A 14781-nucleotide genomic window follows, 5' to 3' on the forward strand; every position below is an offset into this window, starting at 1 on the left:
GTGTATCATCACTCTGTTTGTTTAACTTCTATTCAGAGTACATCATATGGAACGTCAGGCTGGATGAATCACAAGCTGGAATTAAGATTGTTAGGAGATATATCAACAACCTCAGATATGCAGATGATAGCACTCTAACGACAGAAAATGAAGAGGAACTAAAGAGCCTCTCGGTGAGGGTGAAAGAGAAGAGTGTAAAAACTGGGGCGACACTCAATGTTAAAAGAAACTAAGATCATGGCATCTGGTCCCATCTAGTGTTAGTCACTCAGTCATGTCTGACTCTTTGCGAGCCCATGGACTGTAGCCCACCAGTCTCCTCTATCCATGGAATTCTCCAGGCAAGAATACCAGAGTGGGTTGTCATTCCCTTCTCCAGAAAAAGAAACTAAGATCATGACATCTGATCCCATCACTTCATGGCAAATAGAAGGGGAAAAAGTGGAAGCACTACCAGATTTTACTTTCCCGGGCTCGAAAATCATTACAGATGGTAACTGCAGCTATGAAATTAAAAGATATTTGCTCCTTGGAAGGAAAACTATGACAAACCTAAACAGTGTATTGAAAAGCAGAGACATTCCCCACCAAATTCAAATAGTCAAAGCTATGGTTTTTCTAGTTGTCGTGAATTATAACAGTCGGTCCGGAAAGAAGGCTGAGCACTGAAGGATTGATCATTTCAAACTGTGGTCCTGGAGAAGCCTCTTGAGAGTCCTTTGGACTGCAAGGAGTTCAAACCAGTAAATCCTAAAGGAAACCCTGAATATTCATTGGAGGAACTGTTGCTGGAGCTGAACCTCCAATAGTTTGGCCACCTGATGCAAAGAGCCAACACATTGGAAAAGACCCTGATGCTGGGAATGATTGAAGGCAAAAGGAGAAGTGGGCAACAAAGGATGAGATTGTTAGATAGCATCACAGACTCAATGGCTATGAATTTGAGAAAACTCTGAGAGACAATTTAAGACAAAGGACCCTGATGTATAATAGTCCTTGGGGTTACAAAGAATTGATTATGACTTGGAGACTGAACAATAAGAACAATTGAATCTGTAGATTGATTTAAGTGGTGTGAATATTTTTATAATATTTACTCTTCAATTGATGAACTCGGGATACCTTTCCACTAATTTGTGTCTTGAACTTAATTTACGTATTTCATATAATTCAGTTCAGTTCAGTTCAGATGCTCAGTTGTGTCCAACTCTGCGACCGCATGGACTGCAGCATGCCAAGATTTTCTGTCCATTACCAAAACCCAGAGCTTGCTCAAACTCGTGTCCATCAAGTTGGTGATGTCATCCAACCATCTCATCCTCTGTCATCCCCTTCTCCTCCTGCCTGCAAGCTTGCCCAGCATCAGGGTCTTTTCCAGTGAGTCAATTCTTCACATCAGTTGGTCAGAGTATTGGAGCTTCGGCTTCTGCATCAGTCCTTCCAATGAATATTACGGACTGATTTCCTTTAGGATAGACTCATTGGATCTCCTTGCAGTCCAAGGGATTCTCAAGAGTTTTCTCCAACACCACAGTTCAAAATCATCAATTCTTTGGCGCTCAGGTTATTTATAGTCCAACTCTCACATCCACACATGACTATTGGAAAAATCATACCTTTGACTAAATGGACCTTTGTTGGCAAAGTAATGTCTCTGCTTTTTAATATGCTGTCCAGGTTTGTCATAGTGTTTCTTCCAAGAAGCAAGTGTCTTATAATTTCATGGCTGCAGTCACCATCAGCAGTGATTTTGGAGCCCAAGAAAATTAATCTGTCACTGTTTCCATTGTTTCCCCATCTATTTGCCATGAAGTGATGGGACAGATGCCATGATCTTAGTCTTTTGAATGTTAAGTTTTAAGCCAACTTTTTCACTCTCCTCTTTCATTTTCATCAAAAGACTCTGTAGTTCTTCTCTTTCTGCCATAAATGTGGTGTCATCTACTTATCTGAGATTATTGATATTTCTCCTGGCAATCTTGATTCCAGCTTGTGCTTCACCCAGTCCAGTATTTCACATGATGTACACTGCATACAAGTTAAATAAGTAAGGTGACAATATACAGCCTTGATGTACTCCTTTCCCAATTTGGAACCAGTCCATTGTTCCATGTCCAGTTCTAACTGTTGCTTCCTGACCTGCATACAGATTTCTCAGGAGACAGGTACGGTGGGCTGGTATTCCCATCTCTTTAAGAATTATCAGCAGTTTTTTTGTGTTCATATAATTCTCAGTTTACAAATCTTTCACTTCCTTGGTTAAATTTATTCTTATGTATTTTATTCTTATTATTGCTGTTGGAAATAAGATTAATATCTTAATTTCTTTTTTGGATAGTCCATTATTTGTATATGTAAATGCAACAAAATTTTTTATATTGATTTTGTATCCTGCTACCTTGTTTGGATATCATTATTAGTTTTAACAGTTTTGGTGAATTTTCTGCATTTTCTATTATAAGATTGTGTCTACTATACAACCCTTTAATTTGACTTCTTCTTGGTACTATGCATTGGATATTTATGCATATTATTTTATCTATGAATAGTTCACTCATTTATTAGTAAATAGTATTCCATTTCAAGCATGTATCCCAGTTTGTTTTTCCCTTTCTCAATTAAGAGTTATTTTGGTTAATTCAACTATTTGAAGCCATGAATAAAACTCCTATAAATATTCTTGTATAGTCACTGAATGATAAGGAAACAGTGAAGAAAAATATGACAATTATTTTCAAGTCACTAGATGTCAGGGGAAGCTGCCAGTGATCACTGAGAGATGGTAAACAAACAATTTGATTTCTGCCTAGGAGTTTTCTGGTTGACTGTTTTTAAAGAATCTCCATGTTGTGAAACAGAGAGCTGTACCATCAAAGATTCTGGTCCAGTCTCTGAGTTGAGGAAATGAAGCTGAGTGTCTTCATCTAAAACAGTTAGAATTCTGAGAGTAGAATACTGCAGACTATAAACCTATTCTCCTGGAAACTTCAATATGTTGGCCACCTGATGTGAAGAACTCACTCATTGTAAAATACCCTGATGCTGGGAAAAATTGAAGGTAGGAGATGGGGACAACAGAGGATGAGATGGTTGGATGGCATAACCGACTTGGACATCAGTTTGAACAAGCTCCAGGAGTTGGTGATTGATAGGGAAACCAAGAGTACTGCAGTCCATGGGGTTGAAAAGAGTCAGACACAACTGAGTAACTGAACTGATAGAGAGAAAGAGAGAGTGAAAGAGAGATATGGGAGACACAGAGAGAGACTGACAAAGAGAATGACTGAGAACTAAAGAGTAACCTATGGTTTAATTTATAAATAATCAGAAACTTTTTTTTTATTATATGCTTCCTGTTTAATTGTAATATATAATGCATTGTATATATGCATAGACTTAAGTCCTTTGAACTGTATCACAATTAGGACACAGAATAGTATATTCTCTACCTTGGGGAAGGCTCATGAGCACTTTGAGATGAATGGGATAATAGTCCCCCAAATTTCTATTTCCCCAATTCCATATTAACATAGATTCCCTCAACTTGCCTACCTGAAGCTATGTTGACAAACTATGTGAAAAAATCTATCTATATTTAAAACAGGTTTCAAATGACTTCTGATATTATCATCCATTATCTTCTGCAAGTCAAGTCAGATATGATTTTCAAAGACAAGGCTTAAAACTTGAATAGTTTTGCCTATTTTGTAGGTCATTATTTTAAAAAGAAAGTCTACATATTTTTGCAGAGATGGACATTTCTCTCTTGGTGAAATGACATCAAGCTGTTTTTTATAGCTTTTCCCTAATAGGACAGGGATCTCTAAGTCCTATTCTACATGCTGATTATCCTGGTGGCATCTCTGGAGGTAAAGAGCGCACCATCAAAATCATGTTTAAGGTCCAGATGAATTTAATTAGACAAGACTTATCCTTGGAGATGCACCAATTGAATGACTCAATAATATTTGCCCTATTTCAAATGTAGATAAGGTATTTATGGAACTTTTCCCTCACCTCACATGACAGACTTTTGAGAATTTAAATAGTAGGCTCAAATTATACCAAAGTAGGTATATGAAATTATTCTCCATTCTTCAGAAAACCCAAAGTTCAACATTGAAGAGGGTACTTTAAAACTGATCAAGAATTGATATGCTATTCAGATTATTTCATGATTCCACTTTGATTGGTATAAAACATTGTACAGCAAAATTTTTATTTAAACAATTTGTAAACAATTTCCAGTTTTCTCTCTAATAAAAAGGTTGATTTCACATTTGTTGGTGTTTGGGACAAATCCTGCCAGCAACAAATATTTTGGGTCTCTGTTCAACAATTAAGGTTCAGAGTTCTTTGGGTAACAGGACATTCACAATCATTTTGAAAAGCCAAGCAATTTGAAAGATAATGCTTCTCTGAATGACTGAGATGAATTGATTTCTTGCAAACATGGAAAGAGTTGATCACATCAAAACAGTACAAAGTAGAGTGATGATGCATGTGTGTGGCTCTTTGTGTTCAGAGTTGGCATCAGTTATGACGAAAAGGAGAAAATAACAGAGCCCAGAACATGGATTGAATGGCTGTCTTCTTATGCAGGTAACCCAATTAACTGTGTTTGTATACAAGGTTCTGCACTAGGTTTTCTATTTTCAAGAATATATTGGTGTTGTGAGAATTTAGACTAGTAAGAGTTTTATTTTGTGATTTTCATAATCAGCCATGTTAGAAATCTAGTTTGGTTGTGATTACTAAAATATGTGATGATTGATTCTGTTTTGTAATATTCTTTTTAGATATTTTCACCTTCTAATGCTCTGAACTAACTTTCTTTCTCTAACATGAAGTTTTCTTAGAAATTAAATTCAAGTGTAACTATTTAGGGGTATCTCCATGAAGAGATATCTGTAAACCTAATGATGGTTCAATTACTATGCTCTACATTGTTTGTTAAACTGCTTAAAATTAAAAGATGACGTAGCATCTGTACACCTTGATTCAGTGACATTTCAAAACTCAAGATGATACTGTAGCCAGCAAGATATTACCCCAGTTCCTACTTTTCTGTCCACAAGTAAGTTTCAGAATTCCTTTATGTTTGCTGGCCACTTAGATGCATTATTCCTTTAAATATTTGTTTACATTTTTATTTACACTTTTACTTGCAAACTGCTTAGAGACAATTCTGTTTTATGTGTTAAATCTATGTTTATTCCATACAATGTGAATCTTTTTCCAGTTTATTTTGTCAGTTGGTTCTATTGTATCTTTCCCTAAATCCTTAAAAGAAACCTGAAATTCTCAAATGTATCTATCTGAAATTCCAATGATTGGCTAAGATTCTTCCTCTGTTAGAACTGAGGAAATCATCTCCCTAATACATAGAAGCAAAATAAAAACAATGCTTTACTTTTTTATTAAAAGTTTTATCAACATTTATTTTTATATAAGGTATTAATTAATTGTACAATTATATCAACTTCCAAATGGAAGGAGACTGTAGCAAGTCATTTACTTCATTATGTGTTCTTTTCTCACATATGTATTTTAATTACTTGCTGCTCTTTAAGATTTTTGAGGTTCAGGGCAATGTATTACTCAACATTCTATTACAATATCTAGAAGTATTGGATCATAATAAACTATAATTCTCATTGATTGAATATATGAGTAAATTATCTTAAGACTTCAGGATTCACTAATAACAATTATTTTTACAGGTAATTTTGACCTGAACTCTGAAATAATACAGGCAGAAGCACCTATGGAACAAAGGAAAAATGTAACTGAATTTGTCCTTTTGGGGCTCACTCAAAGCATCCAGGGCCAGAAAATATTATTTGTCGTGTTCTTGTTCATCTATATTGTGACAATGGTGGGCAACCTACTTATTGTCCTGACTGTGGTGGTCAATCAAATCCTGGATACCCCTATGTACTTCTTTCTTGGCTGCTTATCATTTATGGATGTTATTTATTCTACTACAGTCACACCAAATATGATTATAGACTTACTGTATGGAAGAAAAACCATTTCCTTCCAAGCTTGCATGACCCAGCTTTTTATATGGCACTTTTTTGGTGGTGCTGATATATTCCTCCTGGTGGTCATGGCTTATGACCGCTACGTGGCCATCTGTAAACCCTTGCATTATTTGACCATCATGAATAAGCAAGTGTGTGTTCTGTTGCTGTTGTTGACCTGGATTGGTGGGTTTTTACATGGTGTATTTCATCCTCTCTTTGTCTACAACCTTCCCTTCTGTGGCCCCAATGTCATTGACCACTTTATGTGTGACATGTACCCCTTGTTAAAACTTGCCTGCACTGACACCCAGGTTACCGCCATTACAGTGCTTACCAATGACGGGGCAATATGTGTGATCGTCTTTTCTCTTTTACTCATCTCCTATGGGGTCATTCTGCGATCCTTGAATAATCTTGGTCAGATAGGGAGGCGCAAAGCCCTGTCCACCTGTGGCTCCCAAATTACTGTGGTGGTCCTCTTCTTTGTGCCCTGCATTTTTATGTATATGAGACCTCCTTCTACCTTGTCCGTTGATAAATCCTTGACTCTGTTTTACAGCATTATCACCCCTATGGTGAACCCACTCATCTATACCCTGAGAAATGGTGAGATGAAAAATGCCATGAAAAAGCTCTGGACCAGAAAAACAAAATGAGGCAACAGGAAAATTTATCACTTATTTTCAATGAATAATTGCTCTTAACAGGAAAGTCTTGTGTGATTATTTAAGTGTATTAAATTACTACTCAGGGTTAATATCTTGGCCATGACGAAATCATTTATTATGTGAACACTTCCAATTATCAAAATACACTTTTAAGGATTTTCATAATTTCATAGTTCAAGGTATATATTTTGTTTCAAATACACTTTTCAGATTGTCACATTTTCTTATGAAAATACGTATAGTTTAGAGGTGCAAAGTATCTCTATAAGACTATAAATTTATGTGCTATATATGAATTAATATATAGTTTATACTGTAGATTTATTTTAGTTGGTGTAAAGTTTTCTTAAGTTGCTCTCAAATAATATAATCTTTTTCAGAATTAATAGGATTCATTACATATTTCAGAAAAATAATATAGTAATATGACATAGAAATTTTGTTCACTCCTCTGCACACAAAGACAACCTATATTAATTTTGAAGTATCTTAGTTTTATAATTACAATATACCTTGCATATACTATTTTTTGATATTGCTTAGCATGTTAACATTGAAATAGAATGCTGCTTCAGAGTTGTAAGTATTAAATGTAAGGAAGCCAAATTTATAAAAATAAATCAACAAAATATAAATGAAGAAATATAATCAAATCTTAATCATACTCCCAATTGTATAATCTTATATGCTCAAGAAGACCAGGTATAAGTTACATTTTCATAAAAGTGAATCATTAAATGCAAATCAAAACCACAATGAGGTACCATCTCACACCGGTCAGAATGGCTGCTATCAAAAAGTCTATAAACAATAAATGCTGGAGAGGGTGCGGAGAAAAAGGAACCCTCCTATACTGTTGGTGGGAATGCAAACTAGAACAGCCACTATGGAGAACAGTGTGGACATTCCTTAAAAAACTGGAAATAGAACTGCCATACGACTCAGCAATCTCACTGTTGGGCATACACACTGAGGAAACCAGACTTGAAAGAGACACGTGTACCCCAATGCTCATTGCAGCATTGTTTACAATAGCTAGGACATGGAAGCAACCTAGATGTCCATAGGCAGATGAATGGATAAGAAAGCTGTGGTATATATACACAATGGAATATTACTCAGCCATTAAGAAGGAGGCATTTGAATCAGTTCTAATGAGGTGGATGAAACTGGAGCCTATTATACAGAACGAAGTAGGTCAGAAATAAAACCACCAATACAGTATATTAACGCATATATATGGAATTTAGAAAGATGGTAACGATGACCCTATATGCAAGATAGCAAAAGAGACACATATGTGAAGAACAGACTTTTGGACTCTGTGAGAGAAGGTGAGGGTGGGATGATTTGAGGGAATAGCATTGAAACATGTATATTACCATATGCGAGATAGATTGCCAGTCCAGGTTTGACGCATGAGACAGGGTGCTCAGGGCTGGTGCAATGGGATGACCCTGAGGGGTAGGATAAGGAGGGAAGTAGGTGGGAGGTTCAGGATGGGGAACACATGTACACCCATGGCTGATTCATGTGAATGTATGGCAAAAACCACCACAATATTGTAAAGTAATTAGCCTCCAATTAAAATAAATAAAGAAAAAAAAAGTCATTCATTAATTTTTCAGATAGTTTAGGATATCTGGTAATAACTCTGCTCTTTCTCAGTATTCCCATCATCATTTTTTTTGTTGTTGTTTTCCATAGCCTTCTAGAGACAACCAAGCTGAATCTTTCATATTTAAATTTAGCATAATCCATGAGCTTCAGACATGAAGTACACAGCTCAATACTAAATATTTTCAGTGATACAATTTTTAAGAAAGATGCTGACAATATATGCCATTCTCATCTCCCTTATTATTAAAATGCAGGTTACTAGGATATAAAAAGGCCAGAATAAATTGATTTATTTCACAGAGACCTTATTCAGAAAATCTTCTTTCTCTCTGAAGAGGATTGAAATAAATATTTGCTGTTTTGTTGTTTTGTTTCTCAGTCATGCCCAACTCTTTTGCAATCCCATGAGCTGTAGCCTGACAGTTTCCTTTATCCATGGGATTTCCCAGGCAAGAATACTGGAGTTGGTTGCCCTTTACTTCTGCAAGGAATCTTTCCAACCCAGGGATCAAACCCCTGTCTCCTGCATTGATAGGTGGGTTCTTTACCACTGAGCCACCAGGGAAGCCCAAATATTAACAAATACTGCTGCTGCTGCTAAGTCGCTTCAGTCGTGTCTGACTCTGTGCGACCCCATAGACAGCAGCCCAACAGGCTCCACCATCCCTAAATACTACTTGCCTCAAAATGTCTGAAGTGTGTGGTCAAAGAAATATTTTGCCTCTCTTACTTTGTCTGGCCTTATGAGAAGCTAAGTTTATGTGATTATGTGTGAATTTCACCAGTAAATCCTGGAGAAGGAAGTGGTAACCCACTCCAGTGTTCTTGCCTGGAAAATCCAGTGGTCAGAGGAGCCTGGCGGGCTACAATCCATGGGTTGGCAAAACATTGGACAAGACTGAGCATGCACACACCCACACACTATTAAATCACACTTTATGAGGAACCTCATATCCTGATTTTTATCTCTGTTGCTTGGATATATTTTATAATATCTCAAAGTATTCTCAAACATAATATAATATTATTCATCAAATAATAACAAGTTTTTGGATTTATCAAAATTTATTTGTTATTCCTCTACCTTTTGATGTTGCTATAGATTGAAAACGTGTGCCCTTTTCCAAAATCATAAGTTAATTCCTTTATAATAAATTCTTTACAATATAGTGATATTTCAAGATGGGCCCTTTCAGAAATGACTAGAGTCATGAAGGTGGAGTCCTAATGAATGGGATTAATACACTCATAAAGAGAACTTAAGAACTCACTTGATCCTTACGCCATATGACGACACAGCAGAAAGATGGCTACTGATGAACTAGGGGCGGGGGTGGCTTCCCTAGTGGCTCAGTTGGTGAAGAATCTGCCTGCAATGTGGGAGACCTGGGTTCGACCCCTGCGTTGGGAAGATCCCCTGAAGAAGGGAAAGGCAACCCACTCTAGTATTCTGGCCTGGAGAATTCCATGGACTGTATAGTCCACGGTGTCGCAAAGAGTCGGACACGACTGAGCGACTTTCACTTTCACTTTCACTGTGAACTAGGGAGGGAACCTTATCAGACAAGAAATCTGCCAGCTTCTTAATCTTGTACTTCTGAGGGCTTCCGTGGTGGCTCAAATGATAAAGAATCCACCTGGCAATGCAGGTGACATGTGTTGGTCAGGAAGATTCCCTGGAGAAGGAAATGGCTACACACTCTGGTATTCTTGCCTGGGAAGCCCCATGAACAGAGGATCCTGGAGGGCTACAGTCCATGAGGTCACAAAGAGTCAGACAGGGCTGAGTGACTAACAATTTTCTTAGGCCCCAAGCCAGAGGAAAAAAAAAAAATGTTTATTGTTTAAATCATCCAGCTGATGGTATTCTGTGAGAGTAGCCCAAATGGACCAAGACAGAAACTTAGTTTTCAAAACTGTATAGTCGTTTCAAGTGACAAGGTAAACATTCTTCTCTTATTAATTAACACTATGTTAATTTTTTTTATAATCTCCCTGAAGTCAGGAAAAGTTACCTAATTGTCTTTGTGTTCTGTTTCTTGCACAATATATAGAACGTAGAATTTACTCTATAGACCTTGTCAATTACTTGAATTTTTGTTCTATTAATAAATTTGATTAGCTCTTTCTACATGAAATGTATAAACACGCAAACACACATATATATTTTTTCTACAAATATTACTTTGCTATATCATTTTTGTTATAATGAGCATTTAATATAAAGATGCCATTTTAATATTCTTTAATATTTTATTTTTTATATCACATCATTTGAAAAATTCCATATGCTTCCAAATACTTTTAAAATTTAATTTTTTTAAAACAACATTTTAAAGTACTTAATCTTTTAACCCACCTTTAATTAAGTTTTATTTGGGATGGGGAAATATCTAAACCAAAACAGGAAAAAGTTGGCCTACTTATTAAATTCATTAATAATTTGAAGCTTTTCCATTTAGTATGTCGGGTTTTATACCATTTAGAATGTCCAAGCTGTGGGCCTTCTATCCTCCTCTCCTAAGCTTTAGGGTCATTTTGCAAAGTTTAAAAACTTCCTAACACAATGTATTTAGGATGACATGGCACTACATAGTTATTTTGAGGAGAACTATGCATCTTAATATTTCTTCTCCTATTCAGAATAAAACACATATTGGGAAGGATTGATTGAAAACTCAGTAAAATTTTGTAATCATCTCCAGAGACAGAACATAAATTTTGCTTTATGATTTTCCTCTTTAAAAAGAGGACTCTGTTATTTACTTTTAATTCACAGTTTCAGTAAGCTGATCATCAGAAAAGGCTTAGTGTCTTTTGCTAGCATGAACTGCAGCACAATACCCAAAGCCACAGAATGTTTGTATTTCTACAAATACAAATATTTGTATCCAAACATTCATAGGCCTGTGTCTAAGAGTACACAAGTATGTATCCTACTGCCACACACTCAGCTCTGTTTACATCCATCACCAGTCACATCCACAATTGGGTGTTGTTTTCACTTTGCCTCAATCTCCTCATTCTTTCTGGAGCTATTTCTCCACTCTTCTCCAGTAGCATATTGGCACCTACTGACCTGAGGAGTTCATCTTTTTGCTTTTTCATACTGTGCATGGGGTTCTCAAGGCAAGAATACTGAAGTGGTTTGCCATTCCCTTCTCCAGATCTGTACCCAACTTCAGGTATCTCTATGATTATATATGTGTATATATATATGTATATGTATATGTGTGTGTGTATATACATATATATACTCAATGATATGTGAATCTGTATCCAATAGTATGTATATGTATATATGTGATCATACATGGCTCTGTAATGTGATGACACGTGGATAAGTATCTGATAAACAATATAGATACATTTGTATGTATATTCATATATATTTGATATGGTCACACATAACACTCCATGTATGTGTGCACACAGGGATATTTCTCACCATACATGGCAGACCTGTATCTGTCCACAGACAGAGTTATATCTTGTCATACACTGGTCTGTATCTGACTGTGGAGAATTAATTTAGGCAGGATGTGAGTGAACAATTCTTCTGTTCCATGTGGCATAGACTGAAGTCATTCTCTGATAGTCAGCTGATTGTTGGGCTTTTAAGGAACATCCAGGATGATTACAGTTACAATAATGGTGCGTTGGATCCATAGAACACCAGACTCTGCTGGGTCTCTTTCTTCTCCATGTAGATACAGGGCTATGTAGATAATGTCAGTCCAGTGAGGTTGTCAGACTTGTAAAGTGTCAGCTCAATGTTCCCAGAGGGAAGAGGCAAAAGCTAGCAAGTCAGTTAAGTCTTCATCCCATCATAATGTCAGCCTTTTAAATTCCAGGTTCTTGGTTCTTAATCCAGATTGATTCTTCATTAAAGGAAACAATCAACACAGTGAAATATAACATATTTGTAAAGAATATATACCATAATGACTTAATAAAATATATAAGGAACTTCTGCAACTAAATAGCAAAAAACCCCACAAATAAGCCAATTTACAAATGGGTGAAGAACCTAAAGATATATTTTTCCAAAGTAGACATGGAAATGGCCAATAGGAACATGAGAAAGTGTTCACTACCACTAATCATTGGGGAAATGCAAAATGAGAAGTCATGTCACATCTGTTAGGCTGACTATATGAGGTATATATCAGATAATAACTTTTGGTTAGGGTGTACTGAAGATGAAATCCTACTAGAGTAACTCCCCTACATACAAATGAGTTCTGTTCTTAGGGGGCGTTCCTAAGTCCAATTTGTTCGTTGGTCCAAAGAGTTAGCCTAGGTACCCAACTAACACAGCCAACTTTGTACTATAATAGATTTGTAATAATTTTCACACAAGTAATGCATAAATAAATTAACATTTTTAATCTAACAGTACAATATCTCTTTTCTATAACAAATGATGTCACAGTGAACATAGTACATATGTCTTTTCTGGTCACCAGAAGTAGATGCTCTAGTGATGTCCTTTATGCGGGTTTCATGGAGCATCTGCTATTGTGGGCTGGCTGCTGTGGACATGTTTGTAAACATAACTGGCCCAAGAGCCTTTGGTTGACAGGCCCTTTTTTAGTGGCTGCCAGCTGCTGGTGGGTGAGGCCATGTCCTGGTATGGCTGATTGTATGGGCAAAGATTCCCAGTTCTGGAGCAAGCCCATTGGTGTGTGGGTCTGAGTCACAAAAGAGCTGATTTTGAAGCTATAGATTTTCAAGGCTAGTGATGACAAACTGGTGGGTGGAACCCAGTCCTAAGTAGGCTGGCTGAGGGCCCCAGTGTATCCTTGAGCAAAAAGAGACTCCAGGATCTAACTCTATTCACCAGTGAATTGGCACTAGCCTCAGGACCCAGTGGGTCATGGTCTCAAATACCAGTGTCTGGACACCAGCCCTTAGACCAGAGCGGTCATACTACTGGGCCACAATCCCAATCAACCACAACAGATGCCAACACCATGAACACAATTGTCCTTCAGCCAAGCTTATCATGATCTTGTTCACCTAACAGCAAAGACAAACTGGCTTAGCATCAACAACTAACAGAATGGCACTATATCTCTGGAACTCTCAAAAGCTCACTGGTCTGAAAAGTCTCATGTTTTGGCTGTTCATCTTTCTGGTGCAGGAAACATGGGCTAGGTAGCTTGATGTGGAGCTCAGATCCCTCTATCCTTGGGAATATATCCCCTATATCCTTGGGAAGAACCTTTGCAATTAAATTATTCTACCATTTTTGTGTTGCCTATTCAAGCTACTGGACTTCATGATATAGTACTGTGTCTCTGACACTTTTACCTGTCCTGTCATGTTTCCTTCCTTATACATTTAGTCACAATATTATCTACTAGTCTTCAGTAAATTCTCATCGATAGTTTTCTGTAAATAGTTGTAGTTTTGGCATTTCCATGGGATGATCTTTCTATTCTACCCTATTGATCATGACACACTATATTTAATCCCTGTTTATGACAATAGTGCAGATGGTGACTGCATCCATGAAACTAAAAGATGCTTACTCCTTGGAAGGAAAGTCATAACTAACCTAGAGAGCATATTAAAAAGCAGAGACATTACTTTGCCAACAAAGGTCCATCTAGTCAAGGCTGTGGTTTTTCCAGTAGTCATGTATGGATGTGAGAGTTGGATTATAAAGAAAGCTGAGTGCTGAAGAATTGATGCTTTTGAACTGTGGTGTTGGAGAAGACTCCTGAGAGTCCCTTGGACTGAAAGGAGATCCAACCAGTCCATCCTAAAGGAAATCAGTCCTGAATGTTCATTGGAAGGACTGGTGTTGAAGCTGAAACTCCAATACTAATGTGAAGAGCTGACTCATTTGAAAAGACTCTGATGCTGGGAAAGATTGAAGTTGAGAGGAGAAGGGGACGACAGAGGATGAGATGGTTAGATGGCATCACTGACTCAATGGACATGAGTTTGGGTAAACTCCAGGAATTGGTGATGGACAGGAAGTCCTGGCCTGCTGGAGTCAATGGGGCTGCAAAGAGTCAGATACGACTGAGCGACTGAACTGAACTGAGTGACAATACCATTCTGTTTTAATTGGCGTAGCTTTATAGTACATTTTGGAGTCAGAAAGTCTGATTAATTTGGCTACTTGGAGTCTCTTGATGTTTCATATGGATTTTAGGGTGGATTTTTCTGTTTCTACAATAAAGTTTTTGGAATTTTGGTAAGGATTGCATTGAATATGTAGACAACTTTAAGAAGTGTTGACATCTTAATAATAAATAATCTAGCTAATCAACGTCATATTATTGACATGTATCTTTGGAACATTGTTCAGCAACATTTTGTAGTTTTAAATGTACAAGACTTTTTTCCTTTATGTTTACTCAACTATTTTATTATCTATTATGAATGGTGCTATTACAAATGGAAATTTTTTTTTAGCTTCTCCTTTGTGTTGTTCATAGAAATTCAAT

At 36.8% G+C, this 14781-nt stretch overlaps 1 protein-coding gene across 1 annotated transcript; it reads left to right on the forward strand.

Moving 5' to 3' along the window:
- The first annotated feature begins 5767 nt into the window (after positions 1-5767).
- On the forward strand, positions 5768-6685 carry LOC145513588 (olfactory receptor 4A47-like). The gene has a single exon (XM_081510397.1). The coding sequence runs from the start codon at positions 5768-5770 to the stop codon at positions 6683-6685; it is 918 nt and encodes a 305-aa protein (XP_081366523.1).
- The last annotated feature ends 8096 nt before the right edge of the window (positions 6686-14781 follow it).

Source organism: Giraffa tippelskirchi, chromosome 7 (genome assembly GCF_054371585.1).
Source record: "Giraffa tippelskirchi isolate mGirTip1 chromosome 7, T2T-mGirTip1v1.2.pri, whole genome shotgun sequence".
Taxonomy (NCBI): Eukaryota; Metazoa; Chordata; class Mammalia; order Artiodactyla; family Giraffidae; genus Giraffa; species Giraffa tippelskirchi.

What these genes read in the sequence shown, in the direction of transcription:
- LOC145513588 (XM_081510397.1), top strand. Translation starts at nt 5,768, where the DNA reads ATGGAACAAAGGAAAAATGTAACTGAATTTGTCCTTTTGGGGCTCACT.